Below are 26689 nucleotides of genomic sequence, written 5' to 3'. Positions count from 1 at the left end.
CAGCTTAAGCTGCTCCAGCTCTATGCATCCAGGCGACATGTCTGAACCTTTCTAAACTTCTCCCACAAGCCATTTCCAAAGCCTCTTGAAAAACATGGCCAGGTATAGTCACAGCAAACGACCCCACTCCTCAGTACCAAATTCTGTCTTAGTTACTTTTTATTCATTGCTGAGACAAAATACCTGAAGCCCAAAGTTGGGAAAGGAAAGGTTTATTTCTTACAGTTTTTGGAGATTTCAGCCCATACTCAGTTGGCTCCCAGGCAGGCGGGCATGGCTAGGCTGCCATTTATGGAGGCTCCAAACAGCAAGCTCAAACCAGCCAAGAGCAGGACATAGCTTCTTCCTGCCATTACATCACATCCTGGCTCCATCCCTAAGTGCGTGTAGCACTAACACCATCAATCCAAGCGCTAGACAATGAATGAATAACAAATGCACAATTCAAACTCATGAGGCCTGGGGGACACAGACATAAACCATGACAATGGGTGACCCGGGAGGCTGGTGAAGCTGGGCAGAGGCTGGGTGGCAGCGATGGATCCTTTGGGAGCAGGTAGGGAGGGCTCCTCGGAAGATGTCTCTGGGGATCAGGCTTCCGAGGTCCAGCAGGGCCCCAGCTTGAAGGGGCCACAGCAGGTGAGTTTGTGGGGCAGGCATGCTTGTCTCTTAGTTGTGGGGAGAGCTTTGCAAGTTGGCCTTAATGGGGGAATTGGTGCTGTCTGCTTTGCCTGAGGATAGGGCCTGTCGGGGCGGGCGTGTTTCCTGTTACTCACAGAGCCTTGCAGACCTCAGGTTATTGGGGAAGTCACAGCTGCCCGTTGTCTTACTGGGTTGAGGTAGGGAGACCAAATTGAGGGGTGACACTGAGTGCAGCCTTCCAGGAGCAGCTGGGGTGAGCAAAGAGGGGCTCTCACCTATGTGGAAGCGGGCCTGGCGGGCAGGGAGGTCCAGGAGTCTGGAGGCAGGAAGGACATCTCTCCTTGGCTCAGGAGCCATCCCTCCCAGGTGGGGCATCTGGTACTGGGAGCACTCTCCTGGGAGATACTTGGGGTGACACCCGTCAGAAGAGGCACTGGCCTGGGGGCAGGTAGGGCACTGGTGGAGGCAGCACCTCTGTCAGGTCTGAGAAAGAGTTTCCCTATGTGACCCGGACTGTGGCTTTGGGTGTCCGTTCTGTGACACCCCAGCCTAGGCAACAGGAGAGTTGCCCTTGGGCGCACCTTTGTCAGGTGTGAGCTAGAGACATCAGGAAGAGCCCCCTCCCCCATGATGAGAAACCCTCTTTCTACCCAAGCTACTGTGTGGCTGTGCAGGCTGTAAGAAGCATGTTCTAAGTCTGAGATGTGAGCTTGGCTTCTCTTTCCCAGGGTGAGGGCTGTGAGGGCTCGGTCTTTGCGGGATTGTGTGCTGGTGGGGGGAGCTCAGGCCTCAGTAATTGTGTCAGAGGTCACCATAGCCCATCCTGCTCTTGCCATCAAGGTGGCTGAGGCTTTGCAAGAACGGCGGTCTATGAACTGGCTTTGTTGTCTCAGCCTCATCAGGAGTGGGCTCCCAAATGTCCAGGCCTGTGGGGAGTCAGGGGTCCCCCAGGACTAAGGATAGCAGGCCTTGAGCCTCACCCCCACCCCTGGGTACAGCGGCGGCTTCTGAGTTGCCAGAGGAGGCCCTAAGATGAAGCCCCCACTCCTCATCCACAGAGGGACCAGGGACACGGTCCTGTCCCTCCTCAGTTGTCCCTGCAGCCCACAGATCCCCTCAGTGCTCCTGCACTCTGGGAGGCCCCGGCAGAGCGGAGATGCTGGGGAGCTGTGCAGAAGCTGCGCTGATTGGCTCTGGGAGCTCACACTGTCTACATAAATGCACTGGCTCCGCGCTTTTCCACTGCCACCGGAGCAAACGCAGCCAACAGAGGAGCAGCCGGTCCAGCTGCTGTGAGTGTGGCTCTTTGTCCTGTTGCCTGGGGCTCCTGTGCAGCCACAGTGCTGGGCCTGGGGTCCGGGTGGGCGGTGCCCAGCTGCTGCTGCTGGTGCCGATTCTCTGCCTTTAGAGGGAGGAGATGCTGCTGGGGGTTCGGGGACCACTGGCCTGGGGTGTCTGGGAACTTTTTGCAAAATGCGACACCAACCAAGGCCAGCTTGAGCTGTGGAGTCTTTGCTAAGCTATAAGTCCTGTAAAGAGCCAGGAACTTCTGACAGCTTTGGAGACTGGTTCCCAGTGACAGAGCCAAGTGCAGGGACCATGATTTCCAGGCCGCCTCATGGGCCTGGGGAGCCACAGAGGCTGCAGCCTGTGTGGGGAGGGAGGAGCTGTGAGGGGCGGTGACTCAATGTGCCCAAAGGTGGAGGAGGACGGCTGACTGGTTGTGTCACATGCCTTTGTAAAGGGCTTAGGTGTGGTGGCGCACACCTGTGATGATTGTACTATGGGAGGCTGAGGCAGGAGGATCACAAGTTCAAGTCCAGCATGGGCAACACAGAGATCTTATCGCAAAATGTAAGTTAATAAAAAAGAATTGGGGACATAGTTCAGTGTGACGGCCCCGGATTCAATCCCTGAGCAAGTGAAGCACAGGTAGAAACAGGCTTCGGTGCCCAATGCTCAGCATGCCCTGCAAGGCTTCCTGTCTCCAGCATCTGAGGGACACACATGCAGGTGGGCTGGGTTTCTGTCTCTCAGAGGTCTGGAGAGCCCTGTTCCCCGCACATCTCTTTCCAATGAGCAGCTTTCCCCTGGGACTGACCGCAGGGAATGTGCCCATGGCAGGGTCGGGACTGCCCTCCATCTGGGAAGGGTGCGTCTTTGTTCACAGCTGCCCCCAGGCTCCAGCCGGCAGCCTGCAGAGAGTCCAGGCCCAGGCCACCTCGATCTAGAGCAAGGGTGTGGGCAGCAGCCCTGGGGACCTCTGGATGTTTCCCAGGGGCCAATCGGTCTTGCAGCTCCCTTTCCTGCCTCCTGGCGCCTGGTGGCTGCACCTCTGCTCCAGCCAGCATGGAGAGAAGACCCAGCAGCAGCCCTTCCACGCCAGGTTAGACTCCAATGCTCTGTGGGTGGCATCCACCTTCTGCAGGCTGTACTCGGCCAGGAGACAGCTTCTCTCTGGGGTAGATGGTAGCAGGGGCTCCAGGGAGCTGGCTCCCCATGTCCTCCTCAGATCTGGGAAGCAATTTCTGGAGGAAGAGAGCAGCTCAGAAGCACAGGGCAGGAGACAGGGCTGCAGGTGGCACTGAGGGTTGCCGGGCAGTGGGTTGGTCTGGCTCAGAGCCCTGGGGCTGCATGGACCGGGACTGCCTGGCTCTCCTGAATCTCTCTCCTCCTCTCTGCAGTGCTAACCTGGTCCAGACAGACAGACTGCAGGCATGGCTCTTCCTGAGCCCCAGGTACAGGTCCACATACTTGTTTTGGAGGAGGCAGGGAAGCACTTCCTCTGGGCACCGTGGATCCCCTGTTGGAGCCTGGGGTGCACCTGTGGTCCTCGGGCCACAATGACAGTGCATTGCACCAGTGTGTGGGGGAGCACTGGCTTCTGGATGGTTACCTGATGGCCAAGCCCCTCGGGTCGAATGTACTCACAGCGCCTAGGCGCATGGCAAGGAGCCAGACAGTGCTGGTGAGCTGGTCCAGCGGATGAAGGTGTGGTAGTGAGAGGTCACTGACTCCTCAGCTTTTGACCTGGAGGAGCCACCAGCATCGGCTTCTTAGCAACCCTGGGCACTGGGCCAGCGGCTCCACGTTTCAGCGTCCACAGGGAATCAAGAAGTCAATATTTACCCCGGACTGGGTTCCTAAGAGAAAAGCGAGACCCAAAAAGAGCAGGCAGGCACGGGAACAGACAGAACGGCCAGGTGTCCTGTGTTTGCACAGACGTTAAACCAACACTGGGCACTGCCCGAGGGACGGCCTCGCCACTGTGAAAAGGGTGCTTGACTCCGGCCTGTGTCACACAGGCAGCTGTCCAGGTCTCTTGCAGTGAATGTGACTCTGGAGTAGGAGAGAAAGGGGGAAAGCGCTGAGGAAAACAGGTCAGGGGAAACCCTGTCTCAGGAGGAGGGTGGGTGCTGTGCCACAGAAATACCGCAGGAGCCAAGGAGAAACGCTGAAATGAAAGTTACTGGTGGCTTTTATGGCAGTTGTTAAAGACAGCAAACAGGAATGGAAGTGATCCGATCAGAGTGGTTTTACACCTAAGGTTTTCCATTTAAAACTGGGCTGGATGAGAAAAGCTAACAGAGCTGGCGTTGTACTGGTGACATTTGGATAGAGCTTTATTGCTTTTCTGGAAAGAGATTTGGCAAGGAGCAGAGAGAATGGTACAAATCCACAGATTCAGTGCTCCAGGGATTTTCGTCTTCGTGGGACAGATTTAGGGATGTCACCGCACTGCTACCCCCTGCTCCCCCGCCCCAAAGCCATTCATCACAGCAAGGGCCTGGGGCCACTGTGGGCAGGGACACTGGAGGGCCCTGCCTGGAGGTTCGGCAGGCCATCCCAGAACTCTGGGAGGCTGAGTCAGGAGGACTACAAACTCAAACCTGGCCTGGAGAACTCAGTGGCTTAGCAAGACCCTGGCTCAGACTACAAATTTAGAAAAGGGCTGGGGAGGTAGCTCAGTGCCCTACCCCCTCCGAAGGCAGGGGGTGGGGTGCGGAGTGGGGTGGGTGGGGGGTGTGCACCCTGGGGTTGCTCGCACAGAGTGCGCATGTGCAAAAAGGACCCAGTAGTCGAGGTGGTGCTGTTTATGAGACACAACCAGGGAGAAAAGGCCCTTTGCTCCCCGAGGCTGTCACCCTAGGACTCTCCTGTCACAGTCAAATTACCCACCTGGCTCAGCCTAGTGGGCTGCTGCCTTGCGTTTGCATCCCGAACGACAAGGGCGCGGGCAGTGTGGCGGTCAGGCCTGTCCACAGTCTGGAGGGCTGTCTGCCTGAGTCATCTCCTATGCCCATTCGGGGACACATTCAGAAGGGGCCAAGTGTTGGTCCGCAGAGACACAGCCTCTGGGAGCCAAGCTGGACCCGATGCCCAAGCTCCTGACCCAGTCCGGCTGCCTGCTCCACTCCCTCGCTGTGGGGGGCGGGGCTTCAGAGGGGCAGCGGGGGTCCTGCATGGTGCTGCACGCCAGCTTGGCTTGGCCGTGGCTTCCAGCCCCACTGGGCTGCCCAGAGAGAACCTCAGCGCTAAGTCCCAGAAATGAAACCCAGGGTCTCTTCACTGAGCAATAACCAGAGCCATTTATTTTACTTTTATTTAGTTTATTTTGAGACAGGGCCTTACTAAATCTCTAAGGTGCTCAGGCTGGGGCCCAACTGGGCATCCTCCTGCTCAGCCTCCCAGAGTGCCAGATAATAGCACTCACATACAATTGCACCCTGTGGAGTTTCCTCTCTTGGCACAGAGAAGAATCCTCGAGGTGAATTCAGTGCCACCTGCAGTGGGTGCAGGCTGGGAAGGGAGCTGCTCCCTGCCAGCTGCCAGCCACCTTCCCTTGCACTTTGGTCACAGTTCTGTGCGGCATGTGGCATCGTGGGCATTTTAAAGCCTGGAAACACGGGCTCCAAGGCCTGCGCCCCCTTGGCGTGGCCGCATTAGTTCTTCCTGAAACCAGTGTCAGCTGCTCAGCTGCTTGAGTCTCCTTCGGTCTCCCTGGCAACAGAGCCGAGGAGGTTTATGTGGCCGGAAGCCAAAAAGGTCGGTGGCTAAATGTCGAACCATCACTGGGGCACGACCTTCCATCCTGGGTCCCCTCAACCTTGTGGAGTCCCCTGAAGCCAGCTCTGAGGATTCTGATTCCCTGTGGCCACAGCAGCAGTGCTCACCTAAAGCTCCTCCATGGTGTGTTGTTTAAACAGCAATTGTAACAGCTAAAAGAAGCCAGGTATGATGGTGTCCTTCTATAATCCCGGCACTCAGGGAGGCTGAGGCAGGAGGATCCCCAAAGCCCGCTTGGGCAACTTAGTGACTTAGCAAGTGCCTCAAAATAAAAGTTATTTTTAAAAGCTAAATTAAGGAGAGAGAGGGAGGGGAAGAGAGAGAGCGCTTTGGAGGATTTTTTGAGGCAGTGCCCATGATCAGTCCTCCTGTTACTGGGAAGCCCCCAGGCTGGACCCTTGCTCGAGGTCTTGGTTGGATGCCTGTTCCTGATGGCCTTTTTTTGTGTGTTTACATGGAAAACAAGGGTGTCAAGAAGCCAGGCGTATGGGGAAGAATCAGCCAGGCTCCTCTGAGGCCAAGATTCCTGTGTGTTTGGGGAGGCGGGAAGCAGGCCTGCTGCCCCAGATGCAACAGGACTTTCGGGCATCAATCAGGCTTCCTTTGATTCTGTTCATCAGGGTGGGAGGAGAGGCTGGGGAGGTGCCAGGCAGGACCATGGACTGAACACAGCAGTGTAGGGCCACAGTGCTGTGGGCTGAGGTGGGCTTAGGCAGGCCAGAGTCAGGGGGAGCCCTGCAGGGAGGCCTGCTGTGCTGTGGCTGAGTCTGCAGGATGCCCCTTGGTGGAGAATGGGGTCCCCTGTGGGCTAAGTCAGAAATGTGGTATTTTAGGAAGTGAGGAGCAGCTGCTCCTTCCCCACTCAGCAGCACCCAGGCGCTTGCTGGGGCCGGTACCCGAGGCCAGGCAGTGACAGCACAGGCCTGTCATCCCAGCACTCTGGGAGGCTGAGGCAGGAGGATCACAAATTTGAGACCAGCCTGAGCAACTTAGAGAGGCCGGGCCTCAGAATAAAAAGTGAAGAAGCCTGGGGATGCAGGTCAGGGTGAAGGCCCTGGGTTTAACCCCCAGGACCAGAAAAAGAAAAAGGAAAAAAGACAGAGAGAGAGAAGCAGGCATCCAGCAAACACAGGGCAGGTGGGAAAGAGTAGGCATTTTCCGGGAATGTTGGGCCAGCCCCCCGGGGTGGGCAGTACCAAGCCACTCAGGGCTCTCTGGAGAGCTCGTGCCAGGAATCAGTCTACAAACATAGGGTAGGGAGTGATGGGGTCCGAATGGCAGGCCCTACTCGGGCTGCCTGGCAGGCCTTACCCCATGCTGAGCATAGGGCCACAGATCCTCGGTTCCTCAGGCTCCTCTGAGACCCCGATCTGCACTCAGCCCGGCTTCTATCCTCAGAGACGCATGCAGCGTTCAGGGCTGGGGTCTCCCTGAGCCCTGCCCAGCCTTTGGCCCTGCACGCTTCTTCCTTCCACATGGCACAAACAGCAGAAGTAGAGCTAGAATAATTACTGAGAAGACGTTTCTCTTCCCTTTGTGGTACTGGAGTGTCTTAGTTTTTTTTCTCTCTTTGCTGAGACAAAATACCTGATACCAAAGTGAAAGAAGGAAAGGTTTATTTAGCTCACAATCTGTGGAGGTTTCAGTCTGTGATCAGCTGGCTCCAAGGCAGGGTGGCATGACCCAGGGCCAACACTTCAAGCTGGCAGAAGTCAGCAAGAGGAATAGGCGGGAGAGCGGGCCTCTTTTCTTCCCTTCTGTTGTAAGCAGGACCCCGCCAGGGCTGGTGCAGCACTCACACCATCTCTCCTGCCCTCCTCTTGCTCAGGATGGGATGTTTACAGAGTGAGGACCCTGGCCCCTGCTGAGTCTCTTAAACTTCTAGGCTTCTCAGGTTGACCCATGTGTCAGCCACTACATAGGGGTTAAACCCAGGGCTTTCTACATCCCTAGACCTGTTCATTTTTTTTTTTTTTTAAAGATAGGCTTTCTTTACATTACTAAATATATGGGCTAGGCTCGAACTTGTGATACTCCTGCCTCAGCCTCCCATAGCTCTGGGGTTACAGCCGTGCACCACCACACCCAGTTTAAGAAAATGTTTTTTATAGTCTCACATAAGCTCCAAATCATGAAGGAAAGATAAAGATTTTGCCAGAAACCAGAATAAAATGAAAATCAAATCAAACAAGGAAATGTCTGCAAAACAGACAAACCCTTGCAATGAAATAAGGAATATCTACCTGGGCATGACAGTACATGCCTGCAATCCCAGTACTCTGGGAGGCTGAGGCAGGAGGATGCTAATTTTGATTTCAGTGTGAGTAACTTAGTGAAACCCATTCTCAAATTAAATATAAAACAGGGCTCGGAATGTAGCTCAGTGAGAAGGCCCTGAGTTTAATCTTTAGCGCCAAAAAAAGAAAAAGCAATAGTGCTCCCTTATCCAAAGGAGATCTATTCCAAGACCTTCAGCAAATACCTGATGCCAAGGATGACAACCCTGGAACCTCATGTCTTTCCCTATCCAAACATAACTATGATGAAATTTAATTTATAAATTAGGCACAGTGAGTGATTGCCAGCAATTAAGTATGAGTGAGATAGGATAATGACCATGTTAAGTAAATCAAAGGTTATTGAGTATGAACGTCAGATATGGTGTCACTAATGAAGTGATCACCATGCAGGCAGCTTACGCGCAGTGTGGATTGCGCAGATGCTCTGAGCCCTGGGTGAGCAGGAAGGATCCATCTGCCACTTAGAACAGCACTCAACTCAGACTTTATGAAATGTTTATTTCTAGAAATTTCCATTTAATATATTTGGACCAGCGTTGACTTCAAGTCATTGAATTCGGAAATGTCAAATAGCAGATAAGGCAGGATATTGTCACAGACGTTCCTGGATGGGTGATTTTGTATACTGACCATGATGTTCCTGAGTGATTATTTGTCTCAATGTTCTCTTCAAGACAGTGTCTTGCTGCGATGTTTTGTTTTGGCTTCTTAGCCAGGCAGAGTTTTCCCAGGTCACACAGAGAGTAACCATGAGCACTGGGATCTGACCTCGGCCCTGCATCCTGGGCTGTCAGCTCCTGGGGTCCATAGGAGGACACAGAAAGGATCAGAGTGGCCTGTGGCAGGGACACCTGCTGGTGTGGCCCGTGCACATTATGAAGTGTCCTTCTCGCAGTCTCAAGAAGCCACAGGACCAAAAAGCTTGTCACCTGGGACAGGTGCCTCATAATCACTGTGCAGAGCAAGCGACTGCAGAAAGAGCAGCCCTGAGGCTGCAAGTTCCACCCACGTCACCTGCAAGCATCTTCAGCACAGCTGGAAACGAAGCTGCCCTCTCGTGGGGCAGTAGATATGGCAGTCCTGTTACATTGTGGCTGACAGTACGATCCTCCAAGGCCCTCAGTTCCTGCAGCCAAGACACAGGGGAAGTTCAGACAGCGTGGTTCTCTCTGCTGTGGGTTGGCACTGTAATTCAGGGTCTCACATCCCAATCACTGTCACCAGAGCAGTGATGCTGAAAATGCTCATCAAACCACTCTTAAACAGGGTGTGGGTTCAATCAGACCCCGAGATAACCCACAATCATCTACGCATCCTTCCTGTGGCTTCAAACCCTCTGCAGAAGGACAGGGAGACAGAACCCAGGGCGGGAGCAGCAGGTTTGGGCAAAGTCACCTGGCCCTGGCGAGCTCTGTGGCCTGGCAGCAGGCTCCTCTCATTGCTTCCTGGCTGGCTGCAGGGCCTGTGCAAGCAGGATCCTGAGCATCCAGCTTGGCATTAGGTCTTGGTGGCCAACCCAGTTCTGGTCCCGCCCACCCTCAATGCCAAGCCACCCCTTTTATCTCCCTGCTGCGAGGGTTAATCTTGGATCTCAACTTGATTGAATTGAGAGAGCCCAGGAAATTAGTCAAGCTCCCTTCTGGGTGTGTCTGTAGGATGTCCAGAGATGACTGGCATGTGGGCCAGCCAATGGAGGGGTCAACCTGCTCTATAGGCAGCACTGTCCAATGGCCTGGGGGCCTGAAATGAAGCAAGGTCAATCCTAAGGGGTGAGTTGTCATTGTTGCTGCTGCCACCATTGCCCATGGACCTCAGAGCCCAGGGCCCACATCAGCAGCTCCCCAGAGAGCGCCCAGACTCTGGTTCTCCCCTGGGGCCGCATCTTTGGTCCTTGGTGTTCTGTGGCCTCCAGCTTCTTGGTCTCAGCGGCTACAGGTCCTCCAGCTCCAGTCCTGCAGCTGACCCTCGTAGCCCGTCCAGCCTCTGATCATGTGAGCCAATGTGTTAAACCCTCTCCTGTGATGACACGTGGGTCCTGTTGGTCCTGTTCCTCTGTGTTCCCCGTTGGTGCCTGCTGTACTCCAAGCTGAGCTCTGTCTCCCTGCCCTCGGACAGCATTAGCCTTGAGGAAAATCTCTCCTGGCATTTTTGCAAGTGTCATATGAACACCTTTTTGAAAATACCTTTAACATCATGAAAAATTATTTAAAATCCCAGCATAGACCATGGGGGCACAAAGAGATCTGGGAACATGATACTCAGGTCAGCCCCCTTGGATACTGGGGCTGTGGTGTTGTTAGGTGCACAGTATCCTTAACAGAGAATCAAGAAGGTCACACAGAGGTAGAAATGAAAGGGTGGATTTATTAGTGAAGATGGGAGATCCTTGCACTCCCCCAGGTGGGAGAGACCAGGACCTGGAGCAAGAGCCTGGGGGAAGCCAGGCCACAGATCTTAGTGGTTGGCTCTTGCTGCTCTGGATGGGGCCAGCACCTCACTCCAGCCAAGGACGTCTCCTCCTTCCTGTTCCCGGTGTCCACGTGTCCCTCTGTGACTTTTGAACAATTGTTTCAGCACCCAAAGCTCGTGTTGGGGGCCCATCAGAACCACAGTGTAAATGACATTGTAATGAACTAAAATTGGGGTCACTTGAGGGTGCTTCGTATATTCTAAGCATGTGTGTCCTAAGAGGTGGGTGCTCTGCCTAGGTTCTGAAGAGCTGATCTCCCCACCGCTGAACCCCCAAGCCCAAAGCGGATGTGCCCACTTGTCTGCCCTGCTGGGTTCCAATTGTCAGAGTCAGGCGCTGTCTGTAGTTTTGGGGAGCCGGCTTTCCCTGTGTCCTCCTGCCTTCCAACCCAGTTCTCTCGGGAAATCCTAGATCCCTCTGGCCTGGGTGGCTGCAGAAGGGCAGCAGCAGAGCTTGCAGAACCTGGACTGGCCCATGGTCAGCGCCGGAACTCCCCATGCATTAATGATCTGTGCTTTTCCTGCAAGCAGCACCAATGCAGGAAGTAACGCAGGCAGACACAGGGTTACCCTCTGTGATGGAGGGGCAGTGTCATCTCATCCAACCATAGGAAGGTGGCCTCTGGGTCCGTGGATCTGGACCCAGCAGGCCCTAGTTGTTTGCTTGCTGGCAACTGCTGAGCCTCTGATTTCCATTCCTCTGCACAGTGGACCCTCCAGCTGACCCACTGTTGCCATGAACGCCAGCGAGTTCCGCAGGAGAGGGAAGGAGATGGTGGATTATGTGGCCAACTACCTGGAGGGCATTGAGAGCCGCCTGGTCTACCCTGACGTGGAACCTGGCTACCTTCGGCCCCTGATCCCCAGCAGTGCCCCTGAGGAGCCAGAGACATACGAGGACATCATTGGGGACATCGAAAGAATAATCATGCCGGGGGTAAGTGTAGGTTCCTAGTCAGGGCCCCGGGGTGGGGGGCTAAGTGGCATCTTCTGGCCACCTGGCCACAAAACCCTCCATTCTTCCTCCACCTAAATCCATCCAGGGAGTAAATGAGAGAGCCAGGCCCACATCACACAGACTCCAAGGCAGCCAGTGAGGGGCATGGATACTTCTCCTCCTTGGGTCTCCCCTGCCCAAGTGACCACTTATGTGGCTCTGCACCCAGGCTGAGTGAGTGGGCACCCTGACCACCACCTTCAGTGTGGTTGATACAAACTCAGCTTGCACTGGGCAAAGTCCACGCCTGGTGATAGTGGCCCGGCAGGGGACAGAGAAGTTGGGAGGGTGCCGGACTCTGGAAGTGCTAGACTGCAGGGAACAGCTTCACTGCTGGTTGAGGAGCAGGAGGTGGGACCTGAAATGCAGGACGTTTTAAACCTTGACTTAATTCTTCAAAGCTATTTGAGGAAAAGCAAGCTTTGGACACAGCCAGCAGAGCGGACCCCCACTCGGTGAGCCTGTAGAGCAGTGCGGTGTGTAGAGACCTTGTTTACAATGGCCCACGCATTGTGGCAAACAAGAATAGTGCCTTTACATCTGGGGAAAGGGCAGACACACTTGAGTATGAAAAAGGAGTCTGGGGGGGGGGAAGGGGATGGCAAGCTGGGAGTGGATGCTGCACCCTACTGGGTGGAAAGGTCAGGGCCAGGGTCAGGGTCAGCATTAGGGTCAAGGCCAGGGTCAGTAGAGGAACCCGCACCAGGCTGCCAGGAGCACTGATCACTGGGTTCCCAACCCGTGTGACGGCTCTGCCCTGCAGGTGACACACTGGAACAGCCCCTACTTCTTTGCCTACTTCCCCACGGCCAACTCATACCCATCCATGCTCGCAGACATGCTGTGCGGGGCCATCAGCTGCATCGGCTTCTCCTGGGTGAGTGCCCTGTGGGCCTGGTGTGGGGACTGTGGAACAGTGGAGCCACCTGTGGGAGGGAGAGGAGGACTTGGCCCTGAGCGGAAGCTTCTGAGCAGATCCAGACTTGAAACGGATGGGAATGGGTAAGGAGAAGGGTTTCTGAGAACCCTCAGAACCCAAAGCCAGTCCTGCACAGGCCTGTTGTTTTATTTTGTGGTACTGGGGTCTGAACCCAGGTCCTTTACACCGAGCTACACCTGCAGGCTTTTTCATTTTTGACACTTTCCAAATTGCTAAGTTGCCCAGGCTGGCCTGAACTTGCAGTCCTCCTGCCTCAGCGTCCCAAGGGCTGTGAGCACAAGCCACCTTGCTGGCCAGGGCTGTTTTTCATAAGCATTTGGTTTGAGTTGAAATCAAGGAGTCGGCATTTCCCCTGGGGGATTTTCATACATTCCAGAGCTCAAGAACTCTGCCGTCTGCCAGACTGCTACCAGGAAAATCCTGGCCCATCAGGCAGCCGAAGCAGGACTGTCCAGAAGGCACCAGTGCCCATACACAGGTCACCAGTCCCAATTCATCTGGGATCAAAAACTGAAGCACAGCATAGCCCGAGCTGTGTTTCTCGGGTTAGACATGGTGGTCAGGAGAGTACAGCTTCTAGAGTAGCCTCCCAAGCTTTTCCCAAGCCAGTTCCCACCTTGGCTCCACCTGGCCACCTGCATATGCATGGGCACTGGGTGGCTGCAGTACAGGTGTTTACCTGAGCTCTTTTATGAGGACCTGGGACACAAGAGGGAGAATAGGTTAGCAGAGTCCAGCCTGGCCAGTGACCTCAGCCACCTGGCAGCTGCTCTTCTCCAGGTAAGAGAAGGGCACAGAAGGTCCCAGGTGCTGCCACAGTGGCCAGTGCCACTTCTCTGCCCTCCACTGCCCTTCTGCTGGTGGGAACAGGGTGGTCTGCTTGGGCTGAGAGGCTCTCTTCTAAGGTGTCATAGCAGGATCTGTGAGGCTTTGCAGATCGGGGGATATTGTCCCTGCAGGGTGACTTGGTAGTGATCTCCAAATTGTTGTTGCTATTTTAGCAAGAACTGGTTTCTTCTGGGCTCTGGAAGGGGTAGGGGACCCATGGGTGAGTCTGAGAGGCCGGCAGGGAGATGCAGTGCAACTCTGGATGGGTTCAGGCCCCCTGTGCATGAGAAGAGGGTACTGTCTGCAAGGCGGAGCCACACAGGCACAGGCCAGCACTGCCTGGTGTCCCCGCTACCATATCCTGGGCTCTTCCCACATCAAGCAGGAAGCATGTCCGTGGTGGGCCTTTCTGGGACCTCTGTAACCAAGCAGACAGACACATCTCCTGCCTGGGTGGAGGCTGAGGGGTACCTAGGTGCCTTCCCAGCTACCCTCCTGTATGTGGCTCAGGCAAGGGGACTGGTTCCAGCCACCTAAGGGTCATCCGAGAGGATGGGAGCTGAGTTACAGGTGAATCCCTTCCGCAATGTCTGCTGCATTCCCAGCACCTGAAGTAGAGGTCCCCAAACATTTTGGCACCAGGGACTGGGTTCACGGAAGGGAATTTTTCCATGGGTGGTAGTAGAGGGTCGTTGCTCATTAGTGGGTTTTTGTGATTCCTGCCAGTAGCCCACCATGCTAGCTGAGACTAACATCCCTGCCTCAGTTCCATCTGGAATCATTGGGCCGTGGGTTCCTGTCAGAACCCCAACCTGGGCCCCTCCCACAGGCAGTTTGCAGCAGGTGCTGTGATCCTGTGAGAATCTGACACACCATTGATCTGACAGGAGGGGACATCAGGGAATCCGTGGTGTGTGTGCGTGTGCATGTGTGTGCACATGCATGTGTAGGATGATAGCTCCAGGGACCATCACAGCTTCCCTCCTGTGACCTAAATCAGGCAGAGAAGTGCAATGCAGACATTCAGGGGGACCCACCAAGGCTGGCAGAGCCCTGTACACAGAGACATGGGCTTCCCGTCTAGACCTGGGGGTCCTGGAGCAGGAGGGAGGGTTGTCCTCATGTTACCCTCAGTGTCAGTGCTGCCTGCCCCCCCCCCCCACCGAGGAATGAGCCCCTGCTGTCCCTGGGGCTCCGGACATTCTTGTAGCTGGTGGTCCTGGAGCCCAGGGTTGTAACAGGGAGTTGACTAAGCTCAATGCAGAGACGAAGTACTGCCCGGCCTTCATCCTGGGCCGCTGCTGGGATGCCGGCCTAGTTGGTTCTGGGATCCCGCGTGGCCTAGTTCCCCCAGGGGGACTCGGCCTTGGACTCCTGCAAGCGGGAGGCATTGTCACACTGTACTGTATGCCTCCTACTCGGAAGGGCAATTTTGGAAAGATTTTGAAATTTTTTAATTTTTAAAAATATTTGATTTTTAGAAATTGAATTTAAAAATGTAGTTTTCACTGGCAGCTTACACTTGTGACAGTAAGGGTTGCATCTGTGCTGGGGTTGGGACACTCACAGGTTGCATCTGGAGCTTTCCAGTTCTTTTCTCTTCTCCTATCCCCAGGTCCCTCATCTCCCCCTCTTGCTCCCGATTTTCCAGCATCCCTCTGCTGCTGTGCTCTCTAATGTTTGGGTTCCCTTAGATTGAGGAAATAGAGTGGTGGGGACCCGGCCTGCCCCGGTCCGCCACCCCCTCTGGCTCACGTCCCCTCCGCAGGCGGCCAGCCCGGCGTGCACGGAGCTGGAGACTGTGATGCTGGACTGGCTGGGGAAGATGCTACGGTTGCCGGATGCCTTCCTGGCTGGGAATGCCGGCATGGGCGGAGGTGTGATCCAGGTGAGGACTGCACGGACCACAGGCCTGGGGACTATCTGGGGAGCTGTGACCTGCTAGCTGTGTCCTTGTCTTTCTCCCGAGTGTTCTGCATGGGGAGCCCTGGGGCCAGCTGGTCTCGGAGTGGACAGAGTGGATTTGGACCCCTGCCCTGCCGGGGTTCCTGGCCCAGGACCATAGGACAGTTGGTCACATGGAACAGAAGCATAGACAGCAACATGGCCACCATCTGAGCAGGGTCCCCAGTGCCAGCCTTGAGGTTCCCACATTCCAGACTTGTCCAGCTCCCTAGGTGAGCCCTATTTTTCACAAGGGGACACAGAAGCACAGAACATCCAATGACACCCCGGCCCCCCATGCCTCCCAAGGGTAACCTGCACTTCCTGTGTGACTCAGGCCTTTGGTCTCACCAGCATCGTGGGAGCTCTCATCAGCCCCAGTGACAGCAGTGGCCTGGTTTCCCAGCTCTGAGAGCCGCTGTCTGTGATCTGGTTGCTTTCCTTTGGACGCCACTGTGGCTGTGAGGGCTGCCTGGCTTACGTCCACTGAGGACATGCAGGATGCCGTGATGGATTTCCTGTCCCTTCTGGGTCTGCAGGGTGGATGTTCCAGGCTGACTCAAAAACGGTGTGTTTTCGAAGCTGCTCGAGTATAGGGGCTGAACCACGTGGAAGGCCCCTTTTGTGCTGTCTTGGGTCACCCAGAGCCCCAGGATCACTGTCTACTCCGGAGAACAAGGATTCTTTTCTTGTCCTCTGCTTTCTTAGTGGAGGTGACAATCAGTTATGGTAGCTGCACTGTTGGGTACACTGAGGCACAGACTGGGGACAGCCCCTCTCGGAGATCCCTGCGGGGTGGCCCAGCTGCCCCATGCTGCAGAGCTCCTGGTTTCTGGACCTCTAAACTCTCTATGCTCTCATGTTCTGTGGCTGCTATGATAAGTTGCTATCATGCTGACATGTATTAGTGGCTTTTTTTCAGCACTGGAGATTGAATCTAGGGCCGGTGCACTGAGCTGCAGCCCCGCTCCCTTTATGTTGAGAGAGGATATTGATAAATCACTAAGTGGCCCAGACTGGGCTCCCCTTTCTATCCTCCTGCCTCAGCCTCCTTAGAGTACTGGGAGGACAGGTGCACACCACTATGCCTGGCTTTAGTGGATTTCAAATGGCTTCATTGTCTTAAGGTTCTGTAGGTCGAAGTCTGACGTGGGTGTTTGGGCTCAAAGCCAGTTTGGCACTTGCAGGCCCGGGAGAACCCACTTCCTCACCCCTTCCACCCTGTAGGGACTTCTGGAAAACCATGTACTTGTCTCGCCTCCTCCCACCCAGAGCCAGCTCTGTCCTTCTCACTGACCCCCTTCCACAAACAGCCTGCTTCTCTGCTCCAGAGTGAGAAGTAGGTTCTTCTGTTAATCATGTTTCAGCTGATGAGGTGAAGCAGAGGCACAGAAGGATCGAGGTCAAAAGTGAATTAAAAGCAACAGAAGCTGGGGTGCAGCACAGCCCCGTAATTTCAGTCCTATGGAGGCTGAGGCAGGAGCTTGAGCCCATCCTGGGCCACTTGGCGACTTAGCCAGACCCGTTTCAGAATAAAGAACTGAAAAACGATGCTGAGATACAGCTGGTGCATAGCTAGTGTGGAGCAGACTCGATGCTAAGCCAGCCAGTCCCTGGCCGTTTGCATACGTGCAGGTGGCCGTGGGTTAAACTATCTTCTTGTGAAGACTGAGCAGCCTGCAGGAGACACAGGCAGCCCCTGTGCTTGGTGAAAGCGATCCCCCCACCTCCGTTAGTGACACCATGACAGGGCTGATGTCAGGGTCTGTGAGCCACTGGAACAGCAAGCTGGGGACGGTCTGAGCCAGGTCCCTTTATTGATCTGTCTTCCGCACAGCAATAGCGTGTGGGCTCAGCGATCCACCTCCCTGTGCAGCTGGCTGAGCCAGGCCTGCTGGAGCAGGCTCTTAATTGGGTTTGAAAGCTTGTGTGGGGACAAAGACACCAATTGCTTGCCATGTGTCAGGGACGCTTGAAGCAATCAGACCACAGAAGTGCAGGCTGCTCGGCTCCAGCCAGCCTCCCGCACCTTGCCATGGCAACCTTTGTCCTGAGGCAGAGGCAGTAGGGGTTGGCCACTCCTGTCACCAAAGAGCCACCACCCTCCTCTTAAGCTGGTGGCAGAGGACATGGAAACCCTTTGGGGCTGTGCTGGCCTCAGCCGACCTGGCACCATCCTGGGCTCGATCTCCAAGTTCTGTTTTTAAAGTGACTTGGAGTTGCCTAAGCAGCAGCATTTTATCCAGGATGAGTCCTAGCCTCTTCTTTGACAGAGAGGGAAGACGGGGCCCCTGGGACTCAGAGCAGGGTTTCGGGGCAGCCACCACCACAGGTGAGCGTTGAGGTGACTGCATGGAGGCCCCCCCACCCACCCCACTGCCTGGTCCGTATTTCAGCGGCTGAGTGTCTGACAGGAGCCTGCAGGAGGGGCAGGCTGAAGCAAGACTCCGTGGGGAGGGATAACAGGGTACAAGCAGGGAACACCAACTGTAGCCCCTGCCTCCCGGGGCTTGGGTTTCACTCTGCTTCACCATCCAAGTTCTTTCTCATGGTCTCAACCCTTAGCGAAGACTGTTCCTCATGACAACAAAAACTGGAGGAAAAGTGGAAAACGTGATCTGAAGGAAATGCAAGACCCACTGTAGGTGCGGAATTCAGGGGAGCGTGGGTCTGTCTGTCCAAACCCCTGCATCAGAGCTACAGCAACATGAGCACATGTATTTTTCCTGAATCTTACCCACTTCCGCAAGGAGTAGGAGTCAGCTGAAAACAGTAGGAAACGCAGCAAGTCAGTAAAAACCGGCCAAGGAAGTCGAGATTAATGAAAGAAGGACAGAATGTTAGGAGGAGCTAGGTGTGGTACAACTTGTCTACAATCCCAGAATTTTGAGAGGCTGAGGCAGGAGGATTCCAAATTGGAGCCCAGAATAGATACTGGAGCCCAGTCTGTTTTAACTTAAAAATAAAAATTAAAAACAAAACAAAGCAAACACACACCCATATACACACACATCTGGGGATGCAGCACAGTGCAAAGGTCCCGGGTTCAATCCCTGGTACTACCAAAAGAAGTTAGCATTTCTACTCAGCACTGGGTATTTCTCTGTGGCATTCTATTCTCTTCTAACCCCTTTTTCTGGTCCAAACACAAACCTCCTTTTGTTTGTCAAACATTTTAACCCGAGACTATTAAATTAAAGGGGGCCACACTGCGAGCGCCGCCAGCTTCTAGGGATGAATCTGGGAGACTTCTGTGCCACTTGGCTGGAAGAAGTCCCTGTATCTCATTTGTACTTTTCTCTTGGATTCAGGGGAGTGCCAGTGAAGCCACCCTGGTGGCCCTGCTGGCTGCTCGGACCAAAGTGATCCGACGGCTGCAGGCTGCCTCCCCTGAGCTGACGCAGGCTGCCATCATGGAGAAGCTAGTGGCCTACGCATCAGACCAGGTCAGTGCGGTGGGTGGGGTTTGGCCTGAGCACTGCAAGCTCTCTCATCCTGATCCCCATAAGCTCAGCCTCCTTGGCAGCCAGAGAACGGTTCCCCAGGGAGGGCAAGGAAGAGGTACCACCCCCAGCACAGGATTCCTGGTCCCTGTGGCAGGAGGTGGACACAGGGCTGGGCCTCCCTCTAGCTCCCGTTGCTGACCCCAGCTCTGGGTCTCAGGCACTGCAGGGACGTGCTCGGGGTCTTCATTTCAGAGTCACAGCCTATCTGGGGCTCAGCTGGTCGGAGGAGGGGTTTGTAGTGCTCCAAGGGTGCAGGAAACTGCAGACAGGAGGAACAGGGGTCCCCGGGGGGAACAAGCACAAAAAACCCAGGAGCAAGTGTGAAGGAGCCAGTGGGAGGAGGACAATCCCAAGAGAAAATGAAGGCTGAGACAGGGATAGACCGAGGCACGCCAGGCGATCGGGTCCCGCAGAGAGGCCCCAACCCAGCTTCGTCAGCCTGCTTTCCTGTACTGAGTCCCTTAAGCCATGCACCTGACGGTGGCTGTGAGCCTGAAATAAATGCCACCTGAGTTTCAGCGCTTCGTCAGGAGGAGCGGGTCCTGCATGTCCCAGCCCCACGCACTCTGTCCCTGCTTTTCACCAGGGTTCTTCCCCTGGGGCCAGGGGCCTTGGAGGGTCGCTGAAGAGAGTGACAGCCAGTGTTGGCCAAAAGGGGCTGGGGCTGGAGACCTGGGCCACTCTGCTTTGAGCGGCCTAGGACAGCTACCCTGCAGGTGTGGTGCCCATGTCCTGGGGGATCAGGTGAGGGCCTAGGGTTCGCAGGACCAACGGTAGGGGCTCCCCCACAGAGCAGATGTGCTGCACAGTCCTGAGGAGGGTGGACCATCCTGCGGTGGTGCTATATCCGAATCCACAGGGCCCAGGTCCGGGGGTTCAACCCACCACAGATGAAAATTATGTTAAAAAAAAAAGCAGGACCTGGTGGCCCATGCCCATAATGCCAGCACTGGGGAGGCTTAGGCAGGGGGATCCCAAGTTTGAGCATTAGAACACAGGTTGGGTAGTTCAGCAGTTTGAAGAGATGCTGCTCAAAATAAAAAATTAAAGAAGGGCTGAGAGTATAGCTCAAGGCAAAGGTCCTGGATTCAAGCGCAGAACTGCAAAAGACAAAACAGTGAAGAAACCTGGCTCCAGCAAGCACTCACCGTCCACCCCGTCTGCCTCCTCATCCTCCCAGGCACACTCGTCTGTGGAGCGGGCTGGGCTCATCGGCGGGGTGAGGATGAAGCTCATCCCTTCTGACAGCAACTTCGCCATGCGAGCCTCTGCCCTGCGGGAGGCCCTGGAGCGCGACAAGGCAGCCGGGCTGATTCCTTTCTTTGTAAGTCACCAGCCTGGTGCCGGTGGGGCCCCGGGGTGCGTGCCCATGCATGCGTGTGTGCGCCCGCGCGTGCGCGTGCACAGCAGAGCCACTTCGCAGGCTGGTCCGCGGCCAGGCAGGCTGTAGTTGTCCGCTGAGCTGCGTCCTCAGCACTTTTTGCGTGGCCCAGGACCTTGCCCGGCCGCAGAATGACCTAGATTATGACTCAAGCTTACGACCCTTCTGCCTCAGCCTCCCAGTGTGCATACCACACACACCAGGCTGAGCTTGGAGGATTCCACTGAGCCCGAGCTGCGGTTGGCTGAAGGGACCCCAGTGACTGACCTTGACTGCTGTTGTGTGGTGGTCCATGCTCTCAGTAGCCAAGGAATTCTGAGAGTGACCCGGGCAGGTGGGGATGCCCAGACCGGCCATGCTCGGTGAATACTGAGACGCATCACCCGGATGAGCACGGCAGTTACACAGCAACAGCCCCCCAGCCTGGTGGCCCGCGGGACACGTGTTTGTCAATGGGAGAGACCGGGGACTGCACAGTGGGGGTGGCAGTGTGCTCCCAAGGCCGTGGCCGCAGCAGGATGGTCACTGTCCTGCCTCGCACCCCTCTGCAGCCTTCAGCCTGGCTGGCATTAGAGTCACCTGGGAGCTCTCAAAAAACGTTGTGCTTCCCGATCCTTTAGCCAGAATCTTGGGGTGCAGCAAGGCGCTGGCAATCTCCCAGCAGCCTCAGGGCTCCGAGATGTGTGTGGCTTGGGACATGAGAGCGGAGGTGTGCGTTAGCTCCTGGGACAATGCCTGACTGTCATCAGGCGTTAGGAGAGCACAGCTGTTCCCTGTTGTTTGTGGGAGATTCGCCCCACAGACCCCCAGAGACCAAATCCAAGGACGCTCAAACACGGTGGGATCCAGGCACTAGAAACAGTCGCTGCATGTTGGATTTGCACGAATCACACACGTGTTTCCTGTGCCCTTCAATCTCTGAATGGCTCAGGTGCCAGATGCACAGTGAATGCTGTGGAAATAGTTGTGACACTGTGTTAAGGAACGGTAACAAGAAAAAAGTCCGCAACTCAGCACAAATGCTCATTTTTGAAGTATTTTGGATCCATGGTTGAGTGAAGCTATGGATGTGAAGCCCGAGGGCATGGCGAAGTGACTGTGCCTCAGATAATAAGGATTTGAGGGAAGACAACTTGGAGGAGGAGAATGGATCACCTTTAACATTTACGCATAGGCTTTTAGTATTATTTAAAAGAACTCTGTTTAGTTTTAGAACCTATAGTTTCAGTATGAAGAGTACTAGAATGTCTAGGAAAAGTTAAATCTGTTGAAATATGCTCCGTTAGATTTGAAGAGTGAAAGCAATGGAAGAAATGTCACATACAGTAATAGGAACACTTTATTTTATAAAAATCACAAAGCCAGGTATGGTGACACAGTCCTCGGGAGGCTGAGTCAGGAGGATTTGCCTGGGCTACATAGTGAGTTCAACACCAGCCTAGATTTTAGAGCAAGATCCTGTCTCAAAAAGAATAATTACAAAACTCATAAGTAATATTAAAAGGCAAATACTGGTAAGGACCACTTACAGCATATATTATCAAGTAAATCTTACAATAAAAGAAAACTTACATATCAAGAAGCATAGAGGCAAAATCCGTACTTAAAACTCATAAGATGTGTGGCAGCCAGTTTCAGATACAATAAGGCCAGAGAGAACATAAAACCAGTTCTAATCCTCCAATGACAAAAGAAATGAACGCTGGTTACTGAGGGCGTCTTTACCACTTCACACGATGATGGTAGGTGTGTCTGTTTCTTCTCTTCCAGTTGTCAGATTTCATATAGATTCTGAAGAGTATTGACAAGGTTCATGCAGATTTCCAGTTGGCATCTGTCTTTGATGGAAATGCTTTGTTGCCAGGCAACGTGCCTTTTATCTCTAGCGATGGTCCTCCGCCCTTGTCTGCTGTCTGACACTTCTTGTTGTAATTACCTCAGATTTCCATCGGTGTTTGCCTGATGTATTTTTCCACCTTTGGCTACAGCTCTCTTGTTTCCTGTGTACTCCATTCATGATCATTGCTCTTTTTAAATTCATTTTAAAATCCACTGTGATAGTCAATGCCTACTTGGTCTTTTTATACATAAGCTAATCATTGGCACTTACAGACGCCATCCACTATTTTTTTAATATATCTCTTATGCAATCTTTTAAAACTGTTTTTGCCTTGGATTAATCAGGTGTTTGATGGCATTCCATTTTCTCGTTTCCCTGTCATTGTTTTCTGTCTAAAAATTTCTCTTTATAAGATAGTGTGAGTCTGATGCTGACAGTTGCCTCCGTGTTTGTTTTTCTGAAAATGTCTTTATCTTGGCTTCATTTTTGAATGTTAGGCTTGCTGGGTATAAAACTTGGAGGTGGCAGCTGCCTGAGTGTGTGTTGACTTCCTTCACCCGGGGGGTCTATTGAGACGTAGTGCTGATCGGGTGAGGAACACACATGGCAGTGTGACTCCCGTGCTGCCTTCCAAATGCTTGTGCTGACTTTAGCTTTTCATGCTTGTTCTTGAACAATTTGACTGTGATGCGAGAGAATTGTTTTCTTTCCACTTATTTTTCTTGGGTTTCCCAGAACTTCTTGGTTCTAACTTGTCGTTAGTCAGTTTGGGGAAATACTTACCTGATGACTGCTCAAAGTTTACTTCTGCTCATTTCTTTCCTCCTCCCCATCTGGAACTCTGATCACACATAAGTTAGAGCTCTCTACTAAGCGTCAAATATCTTTTCTGCTTGCTTATATGTTTTCCATCACTCAAAAAAGATCTCCACACTTTAATCTGAACCATTTACAGTTTGCTGATTCTCTCTTTAGCTTTGCCCAGGTGATAAGCATATCATTTTAAATATTGAAAAATTTTAACTTTTTATTTTGAAGTAATTGTGTTTTCATGGAAAATGGTGACGTTAGCGCATAGAAACCCACACCCTTCGTGACTTCCCCCATGATTGCAGGTTGGATAACTTCAGGGCAGTGTCAAAGCCAGGAAAATGGATAGGTACATTGTCCGTGCAGGTCAGGGGCTGATCCGTGTAACTACCCTCCCATCAGGACATTGAAATGTTTTATCCCCACAGAGGTTTGCTCTATAAGGTGACTGTTAGTGCCTCTCTCTCTCCGCTTCCCATCATCTATCGTGGCAATCAGCAGTCTGCATTCTGTCTCTATGCTCCTGTCATTATGAAGACACTATAAATGGAATCATAGAGCATGTGACTTTTTTTTCTTTTTTTTTGAGGCAAGGTTTTTCTGTGTAGTTCACATCAGCTTGAACTCATTTTATAGCTCAGGCTGGCCTCAGACTCTCAGAGATCCTCCTGCCTCAGCCTCCCAAGTGCTGGGATTACAGATGTGAGCCACCATGCCCAGCTCAGATTCACTTTTTAAAACTCAGTCTAATGTCCTTGAGGTCCCTCCTGGGGTTATGTCTTATTTCTTTTCACAGCTGTACCACAGAAATTTGGTACCACATTATCCATTCCCTTACTGTGAGGTGTTACACTGAACATTTTAAATTAATTATCACCAGTTTGTTTATTTGTTTGTTTGTTTTTGTGATACTGAAGATCAAACCTAGGACCTTCAAAATCAACTACATTCTAGGACCTTTTGTTTTTGGAAACAAGGTCTTCCTAAATTGCTAAATTGCCCAAACTTGAGATCCTCCTGCCTCAGCCTCCCAGGGTTCTGAGACTACAGCACCACATCTGGCTGACCTTTCCTGTTTCAGTAGGCATATAGTAATATCTCCTCATGACCATAATTTCTGTGATCACGAATGAGGTCAAATATAATTTCATGTACTTGTTTCCCATTTATCTGTCCTTTTTAGTAAAATGTGAATCATGTCTTTTTGTTATTTAACCGGCTTGTCTAGCTTCGCATAAACATGATCACAAAGTACAGACAGTTCAGTGCTTGTGGAGGGTTTGCACACACTTCCCCTGCCGTGTTGTACTGTCGCAGTCTCAGCAGTGTCTTTGCAAGGGCAGGAGTTTAATTTCAATGAGGTGCAGCTTACCAGTTATTTCTTTCGCTGGCCACGCTACCCTTTCCCCTGTGCCCAGCATCTGCACTCCTGTAACACGTTTGTCACGGTTGCCGTGTTGGTAGTGTGCATTATTATTATCTAAAGTCCATAGCTTACATGAGGGGTTGCTCTTGGTGCTGTACTTGGTACCAGTTTTGAGAGCTGTATAATGACACAGCCCCTCAGGAGTAGTTTCTCTGCTGTAAAAACCTTGCCTTTCTACTTCCATTTCTCACTCCCGCCAACCAAAGCTCCAGCAGCTCCAAGCTTTGACTGTCTCTCCATAGCTTTTCCTTTTCCAGAGTGCCATGTGGCTGGAATCATAAAGTACCTATGCCTTTCAGACTGAATCTGTCACTGAATGTGACAAGCATTTGTGTTTCCCCATGGTAGGTGTTTATTTCTTTTCACTGCTGAATAATGTTTGATGATACCTGTGTCAGTTTTCCAGAACTATAATGAACACCTGAGATTATCACTTTATAAAGTGGAAAGGTCCATTTTGGCTGATGGTTTGGAAGTTTCAGTCCATAAATGGTGGCAGCCCATCTGGGCACAAATGTGTAGTAGAACAAAATTGTTTATGTCATGGATATGAAAGAAAGAAGAAATTCCTAAAGTCACAACTGTAATTTGGATTCAGACCAGCCTCACTGAAATAGCAAACAGAAACTCCGGGTTTTGTCACATCTATACCGCCCCCACTTGTATTAGTTGCCAGTGTCACAAAATTTCATCTTTACATCTTGTGTGTCCAGAAACATAGACTAATTATTTTTAAATGCATCATCTCTCAAAGCATGTGCAAAGAAATGTGGAATTACACAGAGCATCTGTAACATGATCACTGCCGTCTGACCTGAGGAGATACACAGGTGGTCCTTGACTTCTGACACTTAGCTTACAAGTTTTTACATTTATGATGGTGTGAAAGTGTCACATGCTCAGTGAAAAAACCATGCTTCCGATTTCAGATTTTGGAAAAACCTAACAGTATCTTAGTGTCAAATGTTAGGTTACTCTGTCTTGGATTCTTTTTTATAGTGATTGGTACACATATGAAGTGACCTTTATTTGCTTATTTAACTACCTTACATCTGTCAGTAATCCTTTGGTAACAATTTCTAGCACTGGGATTATTTTTGATCCAAGGGTAACATTTTCCCCAGACCTTTGGTACCCACTGCTGTGTGCCCCTTCCAGAGATTCTGTACCAGTTGAAGACAAATGGTCTTTAAAATAACCATGGACCAGAGCCTACGATAGAAAGACAGCTAATGGTGGTGGGAGCATCAAGGGAAAGTGATGAATTGTTTATTGGAAGCTTCCTTTTGCCCTTTGTGTGCTCTCTTTGTGAGAGGCTAACTTTTTACCTGTATTAAGGTGATAGTTTAAACTCACAGTCCAGCTCTCTTCAGAGCTAATTAGCCCGGCAGGGCTGCCCCGCAGGAGGGGCTGACTGGCCCTCATTCTGTCCCCTCCCCGTCCAACTGCTGTCATTCTCATCACTTTTAGTGTTTTGTCTTCGATTTTCAAAATAATCCACATGCGTGGATTGAAAATGTAAGCTGAAACTGGTGGAGGAGAAACCCACCTGCAGAGGCCCGCAGATGGGAAGCGGTAGGCCGGCAGGGAAGGGCTTTCCGCCCAGGCAGGAGTATCACTGGACTGGAATGACTGGCCCTGAGAATCCCTGGTTTCCCTTCCTGCGCTCAGCCGACTGCAGGCTAGAAAGACCTCGTCTGTGCCGCACATAGACTGGCACTGTCCCCTACACGGTGCGGTGTGACTGCCATGTGCAGTGCTCTCACCGCTCTGACTGGTGGCAGGGAAAGAGCATGCGTGCACTTGGGTCTCTGAGTGACCCCACGGGCCACTGCCATCCCAAGGTCCTTCTGGCCTCTGGGTGACACAGGGCGGAGCTGTGAGGTGCAGACACCCTGCGCTTGCTGGAGAAGTGTAGCCCAAGTCATCTGTCCTTCAGAGATGGCCCCAAACTAGGGCCATTCTCTCCCATGTGTGGGCTCAAGGTTCCTCTCTAAAGACAAATAAGAAAGCAGCCTGGTTGGGGTGGGGCAGGGAGAAGTGGAGCTGCTAAGTGATCTGTCACACACACAGACACGCACGCATGCACGTACACACACAGTGCAGGATGGCACTGTCTAAGGACTCCAGGAGCCCAGAGCCAGAGAAAAGCCGTCACCTGGTGGGGGTTCAGCAGTTGTTCAGGTGTTGTCATGGTGGTCAAGTGGGGCGGTCAGGGTCAGGGGGGAGCAGGAGCAGGGTCTCCAGGTCTCCTAAGGTGATGGGAGGATGCCGGTGACCTCTCTGGCTGTCTTTCAGGGTCCCGAGAGCCCCGAGACCAGACAGAGGACCCATCTCTAGAGCGCGCGTGGTGCCTAACCATGTCCCCACGGCCTTTTGTTCTGTGCATTCAATGTCCAGAACTTTGTACCTAAGCAAATCCAAGACTTCTTTTGAAAACTTTTTGGGAATTGTGTATTTTACCTTTTGCTGAGGTACTGGGCATGGAACCAGGGTCTCAACACTGAGCTACATCCCTAGCTCATTTTTAATTTTTATG

The 26689-nt window shown here is 52.8% G+C and overlaps 1 protein-coding gene across 5 annotated transcripts in view; it reads left to right on the top strand.

Moving 5' to 3' along the window:
* Ddc (dopa decarboxylase) overlaps positions 1-26689 on the top strand; it is a 62920-nt gene that overhangs the window by 7526 nt on the left and 28705 nt on the right. For 3 of the 5 annotated variants that reach the window (XM_013145397.3, NM_001172943.1, XM_063233511.1), the window contains 5 exon segments: positions 11187-11415; positions 12239-12352; positions 15012-15131; positions 18499-18633; positions 19874-20017. In XM_013145397.3, coding sequence (XP_013000851.1) covers positions 11215-11415; positions 12239-12352; positions 15012-15131; positions 18499-18633; positions 19874-20017 — 714 coding nt within the window. In that variant the 5' untranslated portion in view covers positions 11187-11214. 5 annotated transcript variants of the gene reach the window in all.

Source organism: Cavia porcellus, unplaced genomic scaffold (assembly GCF_034190915.1).
Source record: "Cavia porcellus strain 051 isolate PalLab524CR breed Dunkin Hartley unplaced genomic scaffold, mCavPor4.1 scaffold_23, whole genome shotgun sequence".
In the NCBI taxonomy this organism is placed as follows: Eukaryota; Metazoa; Chordata; class Mammalia; order Rodentia; family Caviidae; genus Cavia; species Cavia porcellus.
The sequence above is the reverse complement of the archived record's forward strand: the minus strand, read 5'-3'. Positions and strand labels throughout refer to the sequence as shown.